The 20,389-nt window shown below is 49.1% G+C and overlaps 1 protein-coding gene across 1 annotated transcript in view; it reads left to right on the top strand.

Moving 5' to 3' along the window:
• PDLIM1 (PDZ and LIM domain 1) overlaps positions 1 to 20,389 on the top strand; it is a 44,798-nt gene continuing 24,409 nt past the window's right edge. The window contains exons 1-2 of the mRNA XM_075505079.1: positions 1 to 158; positions 11,307 to 11,458. Of these exons, the coding sequence (XP_075361194.1) occupies positions 63 to 158; positions 11,307 to 11,458 (248 nt within the window). The 5' untranslated portion in view covers positions 1 to 62. The remainder of the gene's footprint in view (positions 159 to 11,306; positions 11,459 to 20,389) is intronic.

Genomic DNA, 20,389 nt, shown 5'->3' with positions numbered 1-20,389 from the left:
GGGCGGGCCGGGCCGGTGCAGGCGGCGGGCGGCCGGGCGTCCCGCGAGGTGCAGCCGCGTACATGGGGACACACCGCATCGCGCTGTCGGGCCCCGGGCCCTGGGGCTTCCGCCTGGTGGGCGGCCGGGACTTCGAGCAGCCCCTCACCATCTCCCGGGTAGGGCGCGGCGGCGGCCGGGGGACCGGGCGGTGCTGGCGGCCGGGGCCGCCCGGGACGGGCTCGGCGCGGCGGCGGGTGCGGGTCCGGGGGAGGCTGGGGCTGGCAGGTGGCTGGTGGTACAAAGGCAGGGTTGGTGACACGGCCGTGGCGGGGGTTCTTTTCTTTTCTTTTTCTTCCCTTTGTCTTCTTGGTTTTTTTTTTTTGTTGTTGTTCGGTTTATGGAGAAATCCGTGGTGGCCCATGCGGCCCCTTAGCCTGGCTTTGACCGGGGTCTTTGCTTCTTACCGACCCTCCCTCCTCAGTTTGTCCGTAGCAAACCCCTTACCGCGGGCAGAGGGAATCCCCTCTGCTCCCGCCAGCCCGTAATTTGGGTTTTGCAGCCCATCCTATGGGAAGTAGTCACGCTGAGGTGGAGTTGAATGCTCCCCTGCTTTTGCTTGCCATGTATAGTTAAAAGAAACGCCTTTGTTTACAGAAGCCACATTAACCTATGTTAAGTGCCGCTGCCTGTTTCTCTTATAAGTCCTTCTTACCCCCACTTAAAGAAAAATTAGTTAGGAAGCGACAATTGAAGTTTCACATCCAAACAGTTTTAGTGGTGTAACTTAATTTGCCCTCCTCCGCTCCAGCGTTTGCCTGTAAAATGTCAGGGTTCAGTTCCAGCTACCTCCCTTTTCTGTCCACATACCCACCTGCGCCCAGGCGTCCCTGCGTGCAGGTGCTCCGGCCCTGCTGTCGCCCCTCTGGCTGTTCCTCGCAGGGAGCTGGGCCCTGCCCCTCGCCCCTCGCTGCAGACTGACAAAAAGCAAGGGCATGTGTGCCCGTCTCTTCCTGCATGGGAGCAATAAACCCCAAACTCCCTGTCCCTTCGTGGCTTTGCATGGGGTGTGCTGCTCGGTATCTTGCTGGGGCTGGCTGCTGGCCTCCTCCAGGGGAGAAGGAATTGCTCCGATTTCCAGCAATCCCTCTGGAAACCAGAGGCATCCGATGAGCCGCTGGCAGCTCTGGCCTCTGCTGCCGCCTTTGCGTGGCTTTGAAGTCCCCGTGGGCCCCAGGTGAGGAAGGGCCATGGGAAGTGGGACATACAAGAACTTGAACTTCTGTGAACGGCCCTTAAAGAAGAATGTGATTGGGAAACTTGTGATTTTTCTAAATACCTCCTGCCCCATGGTCTCCTGCTGCCTGAAGGACCCCAGGTGCCATGGGGGAGGCTGCCGGCTCTGGGACAAGCAGCTGGCGAGTGCTGTCAAACCCACAGAGGGGGGGAAAGTTATTCATTTTCTGTGTAATCTCTTTCAATTACAGTAATAATGCCTCATTCTTCTAAAGCATTTTTTGGACATGAAAGCAGCTTTAGCATAGGGGAAGTGATATTTACTTCATTGTTATGGTAATTGTTACCATTTCCTTCCAGCGAAATGCTCTCCGGCAGGAGTATGTCCTACCTTGCTGCTCTTACCTCTTCTCCTTGGTCGCCTTTGTCAGTGCTTATGGGCACATACCAAGGGACATAGATCAGCAAACCAGCAAAAATAACCACCTCGTGAGAAATTGTGACCCTGGAGACTAAAATGTAATAAAATAGCCTCTCTGGTGGTGGTGACGTAAATGTTGACAATTGGCAGGTCTTATCACAGCTTTCTCTTGTGGCCCCTCTGACATTTTTAATTTCCCCTCCAAGACTTCAAGCCATTAATCTTTCCTGTGGTTCGTTCCTAAGGCTCCTGGGCTCGTCCCCTTGGCTCAGGAACAAAGCTCTCAGCAAGTCCCTCCCCTTCACCATGTAAAAAAAGATCTAGTCCTGCTTTAAAGATCCTCCTTGGGGGGGGGGGGGGGGGCTATAACTTCATTTTTCTTCTTGCTTATTGCATTTGGTACCTGTGCTCTGACCAGAGAGCTTTTTGGTCATGGAGCCCTCCTTTCCTCACAGGATAGGGCAAGCTGTGTCAGCAAGCTCTGACTGTAGGACAGGCATCTGCCAAGGGTTATGAGGGCCTTGGTCCCACCAAGGTGTGAGGTGGGGGGGGCTACCTAAGGGGAATGAGAAGGTGGGGAGGCTGTAGCCTGTGATGAGAGCATTGCCCTAGGAGCAGGGGAGGATGCGGCCGTCCCTCCCCAGCACTGTTACGTGTTTGCTTTGTGCTGCAGCATGTAGGTTGTAGGTCTGTGGCACAGATGTGCTCATGGGGAGCACTGTTAGCAGTGGTGCACAAGGCTGGGCTGCCCACCCTGGGCCAGGCGTGCATCCTTGATTGCACCAGGGAGCAGCAGCATCCTGCCACTGCCAGATGGGAGTGTGGCAATTTGGGTGTGCTACGTGGGGGACAAGTCCCCTCCCGTGTGGCCAGTGGAGCCTGGTTCTGCCTCATCTAGGGCTGCCCGTCCCATTGATGCACTGATGGGGTCACCCTGCTGCTCCAGGCGCATGCTGACGTGGTGGGATGCCAGGAGCAAGACATCCATCCAGTCATGGGCCTGAGCTGGGTGTCTTGCGGCTCTCTTTGAACTAAGGTGCCTAAATTCAGCCTGCATTGCCTGCCAGGAGCTCGGATTTGCCTTCTGGCAGCGTTGTCCTCATGGTGAGCTCTTGAGCTTGTCTTGGTATTTATGGCCCTCATCACCATTGTACCTTAGCTCCTTACTAGTGGCTTTTGGCTTCTCAAGCTCCCCTCTGACATAGGGAGGGTTTATCCTGGTCCTGCTGGTGGGAGGGAGCATCGTTTGAGTTGCCAAGGCAGCTCGTTCCCCAGGGGGAGTCACTGGAGGCTGGCGCTGCAGTCCTGGGTCCAAGAAGGATGTGCCATGGCACCAGTGCCATGAACGTGGGAGCTGGCAGAGCAGCCTGGCCGAGAGCTTCTGGCTGGCAGTGGCTGCATGGCACCAATGGCCACATGTGCCTTAGGAGAGCAGCAGATGAAAGATTATGGTATTCCCGCAGCTGCTCTTATCTTGTCTTTTGTCGCTACCCTACCCCCCTTTCCACTTGAACTATGTGTTCAAAACTGCTTCGGGCTCAAATACATCATGAGCAGCTTCTTGTGCGAACGCTTCTGGTTTCTCGGTCGTGTTGGACCAGTCTTCCTGGTGAGAGCTGAGCGTAGGGATTTCACAAGTGCTGCGTGTGAGACTTTCCTATGGAGTCCCCTGTCTCTTCTGGAGCGATGCTTCACAGATGTTTCTGGTTTACCTTTCTTTTTAAAACTGTAGGGATATGGTGGACACTTTATTCGGAAAAAAACTTACGTTGATCAGTGTAATGAACCCTGGACCAAAGCCTGCTGGATTGCCTTACAGGAGTAGGGGAGACGCTTGTCTTTATCACCCTTTGGATGATACCACGCAATGAGTCAATGGGGTAGAGCTTTTCCCAAATCCTTTCCGAGCTGTGGATGGACATGCTGCAGGATAATAGTGTCTGTGGAGCTGCCCTGTGCACGGGGTAGTTCCTAGTCGAATCCCTGTGAGATTGGTGGAAGAAGCAAGCAATGTGTTGCATGAGGAGACACACGGATGAAGTAGAGCTGGCTGAAAAGCACCGTACTTGATAGACCCCATCCCCCCTCCACCCCTCAGGTAATGTGAGCTATTGCCTGTTGGGTTGCGTTTGATTTTGATAAACACTGGGGATTTCTGTTTCCAGTTGAATATATACATGGAACTGTCTGATAAACCTTGTTCTTGAGATGATTTTTGTGGTTCGTGCTAGTGGTGTGTTGATCTTGAACATCTGACCCAAAATACAGGCAGAGGGGACTTTTGCTTTATGTTTTGTCATGTCAGGAGCCCCCAGCCCCGCTAAGGAGGGGTGCCAGGCAAAGTCTGTGAAACACATCAAAGCCAGCGCACTTCTGTAGCTACGTTCAGTTATGAAACTCAGCATTTTCCTAATGAAAAAGTGGTTTCAAGACAATCCTGTTCTGCAAATATATTAAAAGATGAAATCTCCATGTGCCTGTTGCTGATTTCAACCACGGTATCGTGAATTCATCCCTGTTCAGTTTGGTTTATCTGTTCATGGTATTTTAAAAGCTCAGTATTTATAGCAAGTACAGAATTGGAAGATAATCAAGAAACCCAAGATAACCTGGGTCTTTTTTTTAAGCATGACCCCCTGAGCCAGTTCTATTAACTTAAAACTTGGTTTAGTGATAAAACTGGACTTGATAGTCCAAAATCAGGCACAGGACTGAATACTGTGGTGTGAAAAGACATCCGGTTTGCCTTTGGTACTGGCTGATGTCCTCACCCCCGGTTTCAGCTGGTTGCCCTGTTAGGAAGCAGCTGAGCAAAGGTATCCCGCAGCCCCTGGTGGGAGAAAGCCCCAGTGGAACAGGGCACCTTGCTAATGGGCATCTCTTGTGGGGGCTGAGCTGCTCAGCGGGACGAGCGTGGTAGCGGCCGCAGGGAGACCGTCCTCCCTCTGGAGCGTGCCAGGGCTCAGCTGTGTGGCACAAGTGCCTGCCTCGGGAGCTGGGCTGCAGCATCTTCCCCGATGGAAAGAAAGGAGAATAACCTGCGGCCACGGTCTGAGCTGTGGGGAAAGCCGGGGCTGGATGGGGAGGCTTCCATGCCCGGAGGGCTGGAATGCCTCCCCCTCTGCCAAAGGACACATGGGGCATGGCAGATGTGATAGGATTTAGGGTTGGGCTGGCTTTCCTCCTCGGCCTGGGGAGCCTTGGCTGGTCCCTGCTGTGCACGCCTATGACTGCAGTTTCTCTGCCGCCCGGCCCAGGTTTCGTCCCCGTTACAATACAAGAGCTCGGTGTTACACTTGGCTCTTGTTCTGAGGCTGGCTTGGCAGAGGGAGCCGGCTGGGGAAAGCTGCTGGGGTTTATAGGAAGGTGAATGTGGCTTTACGTTTCCTGCACTGATGTTTTCTCTTGCACTGCTGTTCCCGGCTGCCGGGCGGGGTGGGGGCTGCGGCAGCACCAGCTCTGCCGTGCCGTGCCGAGCTGCACCGTACCTAGACAGCCAAACAGCGCCCGTGGGATGCTGGCCGTTAGGGTCACCTGCCAAGAGCTTCTGGCCCTCCAGACATAGCTGGGTTGATGTTTAGAGGATGGCACGATGCCTTGTGCGTTTGCTACGGGAGGGAGTCCTGCCTTGTCTGTCTGAGCGCATGGGGTATGGAGAGCACAGGTTCACATCCCTAGTAATGCCCCTACGGACTCTAAGTCAGCGTGAACCCTGGCAGCTTCTCAGGCAGCTGCTGGGACTAGACAAGCCTGTGCTTCAAAGATGCAAACGGCTGCTGAGGACAGGAAAGGACCTGACTGCTGGCGTTCGGATGAGAAGAAATCGTCCTTAATTGCAGCAAGTGGAAAGCAGCAGAACTTTCTCGCAGTAAAGACAGAGCTCTTTGGGGCTCAGGGCAGGCTTGGTCTCTTCCAGCACTGTTTCCTGAGTCTGGGGGGCAGTTTGTGTTTAGGAAAACATTTAACATTTAAACATTAAGATGCCAATCAAACACCTTCTGCCAGAGTTACGTGCAGGAGCAGTACCCTTGCCTCTCCTAGGAGCCAGAGTTGTACTTTCTGCAGTTCACCTTTTCAGACCAGTTTGCCAAGTGTTATGCGGTAGCTTGATGTCACCAAACTTTGGAGTACCCTTTTCTCCGTCCAACTTCTTTGAGTCCAGCATCATTTGGTGGGCTACATCTGGCCCACCTTGTTCTTGATGAGTTCTCCAAAGAACCTGAAGAGAGAACTCCACGTCAGGAGGGGGTGTACCAGCCCTAATCCTATGTGAGAGCTTTAAGCCCCAGAACTTAAATTGACAAAGGTAAATGTTGGACTTCTTGGGGGGAAAAAAAAGAGTCCTTTTTGTTCCCTGATCTGCTTGTTCCCAGGTGTCAAGTTATGTGTGGTTGCAAGCTGCCAGGTACCTTTCACCGTCAAAAAACACTTTGTCCATCAAGAGATGTATTTAGCTTGTAAAATGCTTTGGGTTTGAAGGGTGCAACTGTAAAATAACTGCAGCAAATGGATTTAAGTTTATTTTTTTTCAGTAGAAACAGGGAAATAGAAGGAAGCCTTAACTGCATAAATAACTTATGTTGTTCTGGACAGTGACACAGTATCTTAGATGGTTGCTGATTACTGGACACACTGTTTTATTTAGAAGATGAAATAAACCATCAGGAAAGGCTCAGCTGATGAGCAGCTCTATGTAATGTTTTTGAGGTCTTGTAAGAAATCTTTATATTTTTTTGTGGGGCATATTACAAAGCAAGCTGTGGGGCTGAGTGACTCCTTGACCACCGATTGTGCATCTGTCTGAGCAAATCACCTCGCCTATGTCTTTTTACACTGCCTTCCTGAGGTCAGCCCTCTCTGTGCTGTCGAATGCCTTTTCTGTGTTAATAATCCTCATCTGGCCGTCAGAAATAGGCAGGAGCTGAGGGCAGGCAGCAGGGTGACGGCACGCTGGGCTGCCAGAGGGGCTTATGCAGTGGGAGCCCCAACCCCACCGAGGAGGGCTGATGCTCGGGGGTTTCCCCAGCTAGAGGCATGTCCCCCTTCCCCTTCCTCTCTCCTGATGGTGGGGTGGCCTGGGCCAGCACAGAGCAGCTGCCGAGCTTTGGGCTGTGGCAGTGTTGGACTGTAACGGTGCAGAGAGTGGTAGCAGCTTGGGAGGAAAGTCAAGTCTCGTGGAGTTGCTTGTAAGGAACCGGCCTGTTGTTCCCCCTCCCCTAAAGAGAAGGGGTGTGGAATGTGCTTGCCTGAATTTTCTCATAGCCTCTGATCTCTGCTGACCCAGCTGCATGCTTTTGCTGGGAGAAACTGTGGCTGCTTACCATAATACTCCAGCGCTGAGGACATTACTCATGGTAAAACAGCAGTGTATGTGGGTGGGGAGGATTAAACTGAATGTCAGAGATGTCTAGTTGTCACTGGTGGCCTTAGAAGTATGTTGCGGCATGTCTGTTCTGTCCAGCAAAGACACAGCTGGGTTTTCCTCTCGAGCTCAGATAGGTGCTGTTTATCCAGATCTTTTTCTTGGCTGATGTTAATTTTCTTGTTTCTTATCTCTTCATCACTCCTTGCGATGTGTATCTAGGTGTGGAGTGATGGGTGGTGCCGGAGGCTGTAGGGTCTGTGAGAAACTGAAGGGCTGATGGAGTGAGCAAGTAGTGTGCCTGAATGGATGGGGGGAGAAGGCCAGAAAGAATTGAATGAATTCTAGACCCACCCATCTATCTTGACTCATGGAGCTGCATTACGCTGCTTTTCACAGAAATGCTTCCCACCCTTCCTCCCTCTCATTTGCTGTGGGCAGCAGCTTCCCGTAATATACCCATTGCTGCCTCTCAGATCCTCACCTGCAGAAGGAAAAAAGGCACCGTATATCCCTGTCCAGGGACTGCAAAACTTGTTAGGTAGCGTGTATGGAGGGAATTGCATCAAATGTAAAATGTGGTTGTGTTTGGCTGGCTCTGGGACGGACAGAAGTTTTATAAAGAGGGCCTGGGAGTTGGGTAAGCAACCAAATATGTCTCATTCCCTCTGCTAAATGAAAGCATTTTCTTTTCTGTTGTAAACGCACTTGTCCAAAGACTGGCTGAAGACTTGACATGTCGTAGCAGAGTCCTTTGTTTGCTGCCTGGCCACCAATGCAAGGGAATGAGAGCAGGCAAACCACCTGGGAGACAGAAATCTGAACTTTGCAAAGTCCCGGTGGTGTTGGCAAGGTGGACCCCAAAGTGCGTGTGCAGGGAAGGCGAGGGGGACAGATAACTCTTCTACCCTTTTCATGACTGCAGAGCTTTATACACATATATGTGTGTGTGCACACGTGCATGCATACGTACACAAAGCTTCACTTTGTAGTATAAGAAAATAACGTATGTTTTTCTTCTGTCCATACCAACCCTGAATCTGTGGGACCTCTTTAAAAAGAGGGGTCCAAGCCTATAAGTGGTCTAAACTGTTACACACTTATATACTTATACACACGGACCTTTGCATGGGTAAAGAGTGCATGATCAAGCCTACAGATGATGGGGATTATTTGTTTCTTTCATAAGCTCACAGATGTGTCTGAGCTGGTATCAGGGACCTAGTTTGATGTGTCTGGTTATAAGTATCTAGATTATTTCTGTAGTAGCCCAGATTTCTTACACAGAGATGCCAGCCAAACAGAGCATCACCACAGGCACACTCTGGTGAGCTCTAGGACCTATTTTGGGTACGGTATGAAGCAGTGCTGCTCAGCCTGTCTCAGCATTGTCTGTTCAACAGCGAAATGACCTAATGGCAAAGCGTTACACCATTGCCTGGGAGCAGTCACCACAAGGTAGGGCACGGCTCCTTTCCAAAGGAAGCCCTTGGGCATGATGTTACAAGGTGTGCCGAGCTTTATTCACCTGACTATAGTGTTCCTGGAGCTGGGGGGCTTTTGGGACCCTGTGATGCTGCCCACGTCCCTTCTGCCAGAGGCTGCTTGACCCCAGTGGGGGAAGCCCAAGCCAGTCAGGGAGCTCTTTTGAAGGAGACACTTTTGTTCATTTTTGGAGTCCTTTTGGTTGGTTGTATAAGCTGGCTGGTAGCTGTCGGTGCTCTGAGTGCCTCTACCTGCCCCCCCCCCCCCCCCCCCCCAGCCATGCGCCTGCCTCTGCTGCTCCCCATGGACCAGGGAGGGATGTGACTAAAATAAAAGCAGGAAAAGGTCTTCCCAGTGACAGCTCTGTGCTCCTCGCTTAATAACAGAAATGCTTTTTGCTTTCCTGACTTAACTGGTAGGTGAGCAAATCTCAAAAGCAGCGATGACAGCACTGAGATAAGCCCAGACCTTACTGCGAGGGGGGAAGGGAACATTATTAGTGGCTATTAATCATCCTAAAAGGATGGGGGATGGATTCCCTGCAGTACCGTGCCCTTGTGCAGACACGTTTGCTATGAGCAATCCTGGCAGGGAGTACGAGCTGGATGTTGCAGGGGAGCCGTTTGTGGAAGGTTGCATTTCAGGGCAAGTTATTTCCAGAACTGAAGAAATTGGATTTTAAAACACGTTTCCTTTTGGCAAATTCACTTATCGTTTTCATTACTGTGCACCCTTGTGGCTTCCCCTTAGGGGAGGGGTTTGTACAGTACCTGAGTGGATGTAATTGCCCTTGTGCTACCAGTGGCTCTTATCTGATGGGGAAGAGCACTCAAGTTTCAAATTCCTCTGAAGTGGACACAGAAGGGGAATGTGACACTGCAAGTGCTGGCAAAGCGCTGAGACGTTCCGGAGAATGCCACTCGCTCATCCTGGTGGCTCTTGGGGTTTCTTCAGGAGGCTTCAGTATTTCAGTGTCCCTGGCTGCTCGAGCTCAGCTGCTCCTTGTGGTACGGGATCACTTCTACCAGCCTGCCACATGTTGTGTTGATTATCAGTCTTTAAATGCAAGCTGTACAGCTGAGCCTCCGGCAGCGTTCCAGCAGCGGTGTTAATCCACCATTATTCTTGACCCCTTGGCAGTCTTGTCTGATCGAAAACGAATCACGGTAATAGCACGCTGAGCTCGGTGCTCCTCACAGGGGCAAGTAATGTGCCCCTCTCCCTCCTTTGCTAGTGGAGGAAATAAAGGCACTGAGAAACCAAGTGACTTGGTTAAGGCCCAGCAACCAGGAGGGGACCCACAACGTGTCTCCTGTGGGCTCCCTCCGGTGTAATGATGTCTTCAGGGATCTGTCCCACGGCTTCTGAACAGCAGCTCCCAAATACAGTGGGACTGTGGGCCACTTCCAGTGCTCAAGATTTCTTCATGGCTGCTAGCTGCCCCTGTCACAAGGTTTACATGAAGGTACTCTGAAGGCAATGGATCCAGTGGAGCGGCAGCAGGCTGTACTTGGTGGTCTTGCAGGCCACCAGTCAGCTGCAGGCTGCAGCTTGGGAGGTGACGATCTTCACATTTAAAGCAGATTTTCTGTATCCATCTGGTGGCTTATCTGGTCTTTTCATTAGCACTTCCTCTGTCAGTTTGTAGTCTGCTTATAGCTTTAAAGTGGTGAGCAGGTAGACAGGCACTATTCGGCTGACTCATCTGAAGGTCTTTGGGTTAATGTCAAGTACCTTGGCCAACCCGCACATCTGTGATGCGCATCTGTGTCCTGCCCTTTTCCATGAAATACTGTATTAGTAGAGAGGTGAAAAAAGAAAGGCATCTTGTTATCTTCCTTCTGGTTAGGAAAAATATCCCACTACAGCTGTGAGGAGATGTGCTGAACAGCCTTGGTTTTGGCCCAGGGAAAGCAGTGATTGCAGCTAATGTGTGACACTTTTAGGAGTTGAATGTTTCCCTAGGGGGAATGATTTGCCATCCAATCCCACATTAGGAGGGCTCTCTAAATCTTGTGAACAGTGATTGTTTATGTCTGACAGCTCTGCTGTGTTTGCTCAGCTGCTTTCCAGCATGCTGAAACCTAGCATGAATGTGTAGAATGAATACCAGTTGCAACGGACTCATAAACAAGGTGTGTCCCAGCTGCAAGGCATGTTTTAATCTGTACTCGTGTCTGGGAGCAGTCCACCCTTCTCATTTCCTCTGCCTATTAAATAATTGATGAAAGTCCACAGTAATCATTATGCTCCTTCCACAAAGTCATTAAAACTGCACAAAATCTTACGTAGTGTTTGCAAAGCCACAAACAAATGTGACATTCTTCATCCTCTGCCCAGGCAATAATTTTGGCCCAAAGAGGTCTCTGTTAAGAGGAGACCTCTTCAGCAGAAGTAGTGGAAAAATGAATGAGCCGTTTAGTTGGTTAGCTTCTGTCACCTCTGTTTTTAGAGGCTCAGGCTTCTTGGCTGTCCTCAGCACCGTCTGTTTTGGAGAGCACTTCTCCATCCAGCAAAGTACAGAGTTGATTTCTGTATGTTCTTGCTCTCTCTAGCATGAAGCCAATTACCTTGAGTGAAAATACAATTTCTGTTATCTTCCCCCAAGTTTCTATCTGTGGGTGCCAAAACAGAATTCTGTCCCTAACTTTAATACTGAGAGTATCCAAGAGGCCCAGATCCAGATAGCTTTCTGCTGGGAATTTACTTCCATTAGTTTTCACCTCCTTGCTTCCTGGTATCAGCAAGAGAAGTCCTGGGTGCTCCAACTGTTTTTCAAATGTTGCTATGGAAAGTCCATCCATTCTTTTTGTTTTCTCTTAGGTGACTCCAGGTAGCAAAGCTGCGATAGCCAACTTGTGCGTAGGAGACCAGATCATAGCCATTGATGGAGTGAACACAGATAACATGACACACCTTGAGGCGCAGAACAAAATCAAGGGTTGCGCAGATGAACTAACTCTGACGGTCAGCAGGTACGTCGCTGAGTGAGACTGGGGATGGGGAGAGGGAGGGATGTCGGATGGGCAGTAGCTGTGTTTTGGTTTGACAGCAGACCTCTGGCTGGTTTGTTTAATTTGACCTCTTAGTGCTTTGTCTGGCCAGGCGCTGGTTTGCAAGAGGGAACTCCATTTCAGCCTTTAATCCTAATGCTGCTTGCATTGGCTGCACTTTGACCTAATGAAAACAACTTTCCCAGTGAGAAATTGGCTGATAATTTGTGGCAGAGGCTGTCAGCCTATTCTGTGGCTCCTAACAGCAAGAAATCGAAGACAGGTCGCATGAAAACTTCACTCATAGCAGAGGAGGCACGACCAGGGATGACCTTTTCTTCCTGTTGCACTAATGTAGCAGTTAAAATATATGGTTGTGTGTTGTCCAAGCTATTAATTGCCTGGTTTTTGCCATACGGACTCAGAAAGGTTGTACATCTTGGAGCCTCTTGATCAAACAGCACTGACGGTGCTAAACACTGATGACCCAGGCTGCATCAAAGTGCCTGTCAGGCATCAGTCTCATGAGTCCTGAAAAAATAAAGGAAGGCGACAGCTGAGCCACAGTCTCTGTCATCAGTGTAGAGCACGGGCTGGCTTCAGCCTTCCTGCTGTTTTGAGCTGCAAAGCAGTGGACAGCTTCATTCCTTTCCCCTGCCGTGCTTTGTTCTTGGGCCATCTTTGTACAGAGAAGAAATGGAGCCTGGGAAGGGAGAGGTCTGCTTTGCATTGACCCAATGCTTCTTAAAAGTCCTGGAGCTTATTTTTTTGGGGGTGCTGGGGGTTTAGCCTTCCTCTTGGTTCAAATTGCAGCCATGGATACCAGCACTTCTTGAAGTCAGATGGTAGATGCGTCATGGCATTTCTAGTTGCTCTGGAGTGAGTTTTTTCCTGCAGCCGCCTTCTCCCAGAGCAATCGTACATCAGCTTCACGGCAGATGCAGGGGAAGTGCTTTCAGGAGGAGCGCAAAAGCATGCCTTAAATGACACAGTAGTTCAGTTGTTCAGGGCTTTTCTGTGATAAACAGAAATCTTTTACCATAGCTTGGATAATGCCAGGAGTTCAGCAGGCATTTCCCAGTTCAGGAAGAAGCGATGGGTCTTGGCCAAAAAAAGCCTGACAATTCATTGAGGGAATTCCCAGAGGGAAGAATGGAGCACAGTGCAGGCAGTGTGAATGGGTGGTGAGCATTGCAGCAGCCTGTTAGCCCCAGAGTTTCTCATACTGGCCTCTAACTTGGCAGCCTGTAATCTTCCTGTGAAGGAGTGCTCCTTTTGCTCTCCGAAATATCCAGCTGCTTGACTTAGCAAACCAGTGCCATGTGGTTCTGGCTGGGAGAGAGAAGGGGAAGCAAGGGCTCTTTCAGCCTGTGGGCAAGCTCACTCTTACAGACCATTGAGTCTGTAAAATGTGTTTGCTAATGTTAATTACAAAGTCATTAACTTTATAGCTACCCCATGCATGTTTCATCGGCCTTGGGTAAGGACGCTGCCCAGGGAGAGATTTCTAGCTGGATGTGCAGCTGTGTAAAACCATGCAAGGGCTTTGAGTTAGCGCAGCCCAACTCTTTTTCAAGACCCCCTTTCAAGAGGTAGCATGAGCATGTGTTGGACGCTTCTCTGCTGTACTGATCGATGAGTACTGCTGACAAAATGGCCAAGAGTGTCAAGACCGCAAGTGAAAAGCAGTGATCTAACTACTTATCCACTTTAGGGTTTGATATTACTACCCATTGCTCTATGTAGAATCCATTTTAGATGATTCTAGGGAACTTTAAGTCTTTGATCCCTCCTCCTTCTTTGGGAGTAAAGTTCTACTTAGGGAAGAGTTGCTTCTTATTTGGACACTTGATAGCTGCTAGAGATGTGTTTGTATCGGGGAATACAATACTGCAGAGCGCTTTCTCGGAGGAGAAGGCTCTCTCTCAATGCCAAAAGACAGTCGTGTGTATCATGTGGTCTTTCCTGGTTGTACTCTGTTGAGAATATTTTGTCCCTAGCACACAGGTGCCTCCTGGGCCCCCATAACTGTGTTGTCCCAAATGCAGCTGGACTCAGTGGTCAGAAATGCAGTGTAGTCTTTGGTGCTGAGGCAGGAGCCCTTCTTTACTTTGCAGTCTAAGGCCAAGACCTTAAAATGGCAGATCTTGAGGGGTGACAGAGAAGGCATTTTGTATCAGTTGGAGCCCATGCTTCATCTTCCTGTTGAACTTAGGGTAGAGGAAATGGGTGCAGGAGGCAGACCATGGGATGGTGGTCAGCCCTCCTCCGTGAAGAAAGGAAGAGCATTGCTATCGAGGTGGGGAAGGTGGAAGGCATTTGGGAAAATGAGTGCCACCTGGCCCAGTGGTATGGCCTGGGCTTCCTGAACCTTGATGGGCTGAACTGCCAGTGAGGCTTGCCCTTGCAGTCAGTCAGGAAGGCTGACAATACCATCGGGTCAGAGCTGGAAGGTTTTTTTCCTGTTGAAGTGGCTCTGTAAGTAGTTGGCTGACTATAAAAAGGAAAGTATATCATTTGCACTTCAGCACCGCCAGCTCTTGGGCCTGGTCTCCATGCTCTGCAGTCGTAGCTCGTTAGCTGGATGAGCTGTACAAAGTAGCCATGCTGGCGAGGACCATTGGTCTGGCAGGGCAGCAGCTCCCTGGGCTGGAGCATCACGCGCAGCCGGTGCTGAGGAAGTGCCCAGCCGCAGCAGGTTTTCTGGAGCGGGAAGCCTTCCAGTCCTTCTTTTCTACTCGCCATCACAGACGTGTTGTCTTGTGAAAGCATAAATCCGTAGTGATTTTTAATTTTGTATCTGATGAATTTTAAATGATTACTCATTTAAATTATTTCATGTGCAGAATGCTCTCTGATCTGCATTCGGGGTGGCAGCAGGCTCGTGCCAGGAGGGATTTTACAGACATGGGTCTGAGCTCACATCGGGTGTTTCAGTTCTACCAAAGGGTCAACACTGTTGTGACAGCAGGGACTTCATTTGTGACCATGGTGTGAATGCTAAGAGTGCACGTGGGTTCAAGAGGAGACTGGATGAATTCATGGAAGACAAATCCATAAAGGATATTATATACCATGGCAGTATCTCTGCTGCAGAAAGCCCTTAAGCTGCAAGCAGCTGGGGGCTGGGAGAGTGTTTTAGGGAAGTATTGCGCTATGCTTGTCATCTTGCGCTCTTCTGTGGACCAAACCAAACTTTGTATGTGTGCATTTTGCATCTATGCAACCCTCTTCTCTTTTAATGGTAGCTGAGCAGTTAAAATGTCTTCATGTTGGCTGTACTAATGATTATTTAAGAGAAGTGTAAATGTAGAGAATGGAAAGGACTTAAACACTTCTGGTAAAGGAAATGCTGTTTGCACTGTGTACTTGATTGTGAATATCAACAGCATTCCAATGTTTCCTGTTTCGGTATTTTCCTTAACGATGGTAACAGTCCAAAAATATTTCGGATCAGATTGTAGGCAGGAAATCTAGTCTAACACATGTCACCGTTAAAAATGGATCAAATTACTAGCAGAAGAAAACATGCCTGGTCTGCTTTTTCACCCAAAGGTGCAAATCTGCTAATTTCCTAGGATTTAAAACCAGCCACAAATTGCTTTGTCTGAAAACGCTTTTCTAAGCGGCATTGCCAGGTGCTTTGCTGTTTGACGTGTGAACAGAGTTGGAAAGGTCTGTTTCTGCCTCGAAAGTGGGTGTTCAACAATGCTGGCGCATATGCCGAATTCCTGCTGAACTTAGCATGTTTAGCAGCTCACCGCTCTCTTCTGAGCCTGTGTTTGTTCATTCATTTTGCTTTTTGTTTCAGGCTAGAGAGTGCTTTTAGAAACGTAGTGACGAAGAAACCAAAGTAAAGGTTCCATTATTGCCTTCAGCGGTGTAAAATCAAGCTTAGCACCATGGTTTTGTATGGTATGTACAGAAAGACTGACCTACAGCAGACTGTCTACTTCAGTCAACTCAAAACCACCTGGTTGCTAAACTGAGAATTTTCACAAGCAGAGTTTTGAGCTTCTCCCATTCACAGGAAAAAGGAAGTTTTGGATCCTGAGGCCTTGAGAAGAGCTGTTCTTCCCCCCCTACCCCTTTCTGTTAGGGCGTGTACGTCGTCGCACTGACATTCAAGGGTTGAGCAAAACCTCCCGCCAGGCTGCACCCCTTCCAAGCACACCTCTGATTTTCCTTTAATGGGGGTAAGCAGCAAGACGTGTCCAACAGGCTGGAGAAAGCTAGCAACTCCCTTTGGAAACTTAGTGTATTTTGGGAAAGACACTCGCTCTGACAAAGAGCACTCAAAGAAGAGAAGGCTCAAGAGAAACAAGTTCTCCTACCACAAAATTCACCTGATAGGCAAAAGATCCAGGCATCACGGATGTCACTGGTAATGCTCATGATGAATTTGCACGCAGCTCTGTGTAGCTGTAGATATACAAAAGCGGACAAATGTTCGTTGTATTGTGTGTACAAAAGCAGACAAATGCTCATCGCGGCACAGGTGCAAATTGTTTCTAAAACAAATGGTGCTCTGCCTGTGGTTGTAGTCACCAAATGGGTGATGGAGCTGTGTTCGTATGCAGCCCTGAGCAACTCAAATGTAAAGTGTGTTTATGGAGTTTTTTTAACAAAAAAAAGTGTTTCTGCAGCGAGCCTGCTCTTCCCTCTATGTCTGGAGGCAGATTGTGGGTGGTAATAAGAGAAGAATGTTTGTGGAAAGGGATTGCAAACGTGTAATCTCTTGTTCTGCTCCTACTGTCCTTTTCTTCAAATTTCAAGCCGTTTTTCTGCAGCTCTGCTGCCAGCATATAATATATTAATGCACCTTTTTTTTGTTTGCAAAACAGTCTGTTACTCTGCTAAAAATGGTGCCAAGGAATGAAGCTATGTTATTTGTTCTTTGGAAAGTGCTAGGATCAGGGAAGTCAGATCTGCTACCAGCACATGGGAAATGCATTGTCAGAAAGGATCATGTGTAGATGCTTATGAAGAAGAAGAGAGCATGTGTGTGATGTCATATGCATTTTATTCGGTAGGTTCAGTTGCAGTCTTGCTTGCTCCGTGTGCTCCCAGTTCTCAGCCGTGGTGACTAGTTGCACAAAGCCACAATAGGCTCGAATTTGTGTTCTAGGAAGTCGGTGGAATCCGTTGACTCATTTAGGTTTGCATTTTGCTTCCCGGCCAACAAGAGTTTTCCAGCTCTGTCATCTTACTAATAATTCTTTTGGCCCTGGGAAAAGCCTGATGCTCTGCGTGCAGCTATATAAGGGCATGCAAATTGCCTGGCCCTCTGTGGCAGCTCACCAACTCTCCCTGGCTGGTGTGGTGCTCCCCAGCCCTCCTGAGTGCATGCCAGAGCCTTTACTAACGATTGGCACGTTCAAAGTCATTTTGGCAAGTCAAGCCTCGCATTTGTCATGTTTTTACAGCCTCTTTGGCGAGGCAGAAGTAGTTAACTCTGTAGCCGGCTGGTGAAGAACAGCGTGAGCCTGAACAGCCAGGTGTGCGTTACCCTTCGTAACTCTGCAATGGAACTGCTTGTGATGCACCTCCGCTGCGGCTTCTGTGTAGCCAGAGCTGCCCTCTTGTTTTTAGTGGTTGTGTGAAGAGACACCTGAAATACAAGGAGCAGAGGGCCACGCGTGAAGAAATGACTTCGGGGCCTCTTGTCTTGAGGAAGCTGTGACTAGCATTCCTGTTTGAATTGGCAATAGGCTGCACCCAGCCCAAGGACAGTTGTGCTTGCCAAAGTGAGTATGTCCATTAATGGATGGCTGCTCAGGGTGACGGCTTGTGTTTAAATCCAAGGGCATGTACTTTACAGCTGTTGTAGCTAAAAGGCTGATTAAAAGGTACCCTCCTGGTAGCCTAAAACCTCTTGTAGTTAGTCTCTAAACATTACTAAAATGCCTGTCTAAAATTCTGGGGAGGGTTGAAAGAGGAATTCTTCAGGTCTTTCCTCACTTTTCAGCTAGCAAACTTTGCATTGTGCAAGGAACTTTTCTATCTTTACAGGTTTAGTTGCTACTTTGGTATCTTAGTCATGTCCATCCCAGTGTTTGAAATGGGAATGTAAATGTGCCTCTCTCCTTTACACAACTTATTTATGCTGTTCCTGGCACACAGAATTAGATTCTCATTTTCCAGCTCTGAATTTTCCCTTGAAGCTATGGCCCAGCTCTGCATGCAAAGCATTGATAGCAAAATCTAGGCTCTTGTAATGTTTATATTACAGCATGTTCAAGCTAAGCTTCTTGAAAAATGTTGTATTTCATAAATACCTCTCCAGATTCCTGCCTTGACTTGCATGCAGTTTCCTTCCTCCCTTTCCGACCAGTACCTCCCCATCCAAACTAGCATCAGAGAAATTACTTTCTAATCTTGGGTCTTGGTTTCTGCCTGGATGAAACAGCAAATGCGTGGCTTGTTCCCTGGCCCTGTCTTGGTTGCTCTCTCTCCTGTAGTAAGGAAACAGCATGGAAATGTAAACTGCAAATGTGACGAAGTTTGTATATCCACATGCCTGCAATTAATTTGCCTGGCACTTGTTCCCAGGCTTGTTTGAGTGTCATGGTTTTGTCTTTCCTTTCTGCACTGTTTGAGTGTTGCTCTCTACTGGAGTCTCATTTGAAAGAATATGTATTCGAAACCATATTCTAAAATAAATATTCATCCATTTAAGCAGGAGGCTGAGATCCTATGGGGATGCTGAAGCCTGCTGGCTTTCACCGAAGACAGGGTGTGATTCCCCAGCAGACTGTTGGACATCTAGCCCTGCCACTGGTGGAGAGGCAGGTCTGGCAGCCTTGCTAGCGTGGCCGTGCTCTGGGGCAGGGGTGCAGCCTCGCTGAGGGGAGCGTGGAGGTGATTTTGTGCCGGGGGGTCCTCTCCCCCAAATTTGGGAAAAAAACCTCCAGAAAGTCACTACAGTCCTACCCGTAGCAGCCTGCTGTGAACTGAAGGCACCGTTGCCAAAGCTGGGTTTGAGCTATCTACTCTGATGCCCGTTCCCTGCTTCATATAAATAAGATATGAAAACATATAGATAAGATACAAACATGATGAGTCGAACCAGTCCACCCTGTTGTCTGTGCCTTGTGCCCAGACTTCCCAGCCTTTCAGAAAATGAGTCCTGGGCCATAAGGTGAACTTTTAGGTGCTGTTTTTCTTTCTCCTGCTACACTTCAGTAAAAGTGCAGGCAGTGACACCAGGAGTAGAGCCAGGAAAGCCCTGCTGAGAGCTGGGACCATAGCGGTCCTACCGATGACCTGCAGACCGTGGGCTCCACAGGCGGTGCGGTGGGATGGGGCATGTGCCTTGAAAGCCTTGCCTGGCAAAGCCAGGGAGAGCAAAGCCGTCTCCTCTTTGCGGCTTTGCAGGGGCCATAAATGGGCTGTTGAGAGTGGCTGAAGGGCTCTGCTGCAGCTGTTGTGAAGACAAAGGGAAGCTTTATCCTCCCAGCCTTAGAGGGACAACCGCGTGGTCTATTTAACCTTTCTGTTTGGATAACTTTTAAACTGGATTGAAAGTAAAGCCTGGAGTGACCTTGCTGCTTCCATTTATATCCAGTGACAGATCAGAATGGCAGCAGGCTGGGAAACGAGCTTGTGCTTTTTGCTTTGCTAATAAATAAGGGAGAAAAATCTGGTCAAAAAAGCCCTCATGGGCTGCAGTAGTTGGCCATAGCTGCCGCCCCTACGCTGAAGACCGACATGCTGTGTCACCTCAGATGCGTTGAGCGAGGGGCAATGGGATGAGGTGATGGGCAAAGCGAGTGCCTGGGGTGGGGACAGGTTTCTGTTCTGTATTTGTATATTGGCCTGCTCTAAGCTTAATTTGCAGTCTGAATAAGGCCTTTTGGGGCTTCTGAAATCTGATCATATTAAGCTGCTGCAGATGAAAATTTTCCCTCAAAATTGCTTAGATCACTGCTAGTGAGAACTGGCACGGGGATGCCTCATGCTAGAGATCAGCTGAAGCGTTCAATGCTTTCTGAACTGTTCTTTCATCTCCAGCCAATGTCCGCTTGCTTACAGCCTGGCTGGTGGGGTATTTGATTTCCATATACCTTGCTGTGTCCCCTGTTTGTCCAGAGGAGAGATGAAACTTGGTCACATATGATCTCCAAACACTTTCAAGGAATAAGGCTTTGCATTGGTCAACAGGCTGCTCCCCTCTGCAAACGCAGTCTTCAAGTGCAAAATACAACCATCCTAGAGATGGCTGTGACTTTCTCAGGCTTGATAGCCGTAATCTGGGTAAAATCGCTGGTTCCTCAGGCACCTTAAAGCATGGGTTGCCAGAAGCAAGGAGGGAATGGTTGTTTCATACTCACCTGGGGTACGTTGTGCATCCAGTAACAGCAGCTGTTGAGACAAGATAATGATCAGATTGGCATAGACTGGTCCCATGCAGCTGTTACGTTCAGATTAGGTAGTCTGTGTGTGCCCCAGCTCGCCAGATGCCAGGATTTGGGTGACGTCGGTTGTCGGGTATCAGCGTTGCAGCTGAGCCCGCAGGGTGCAATAGTCTGGAGTGAAAGGTTTGCTGTACCTGAATGCTTGTAAAGGATGATATCTGGTGTGACCTGTGTCTTTGTACTTTCCTGTGAAAGGAGGTACAGCACAGCAGACTTATGGTTTCTTCCGTCTAAAGTCCAGAGTGCAATCGATGCAATGGCAGGTCAATAAAATTTCTCCTCTTCCCTGAGTGAGAATGCTGCCTTCCGTCTCCTTCCCCCTGAGCTACCCTCCGGATGTAAGTCTTAAAATACTATTTATGCAGCAAATGTCTGGGATATACCTGTGCATCACAGTTAAGTTTGGGCTGTTTAAAAAAATGTCCTAACATTGGAGGGCTTTTAGAGGGATGGTGTAGACCAGATTGAATTTATTGTGGGTAGCTCTACACGCTGT

This window comes from Mycteria americana, chromosome 6 (assembly GCF_035582795.1).
Source record: "Mycteria americana isolate JAX WOST 10 ecotype Jacksonville Zoo and Gardens chromosome 6, USCA_MyAme_1.0, whole genome shotgun sequence".
In the NCBI taxonomy this organism is placed as follows: Eukaryota; Metazoa; Chordata; class Aves; order Ciconiiformes; family Ciconiidae; genus Mycteria; species Mycteria americana.
Note: the sequence above shows the minus strand (reverse complement) of the source record. Positions and strands in the feature narration are given on the sequence as shown.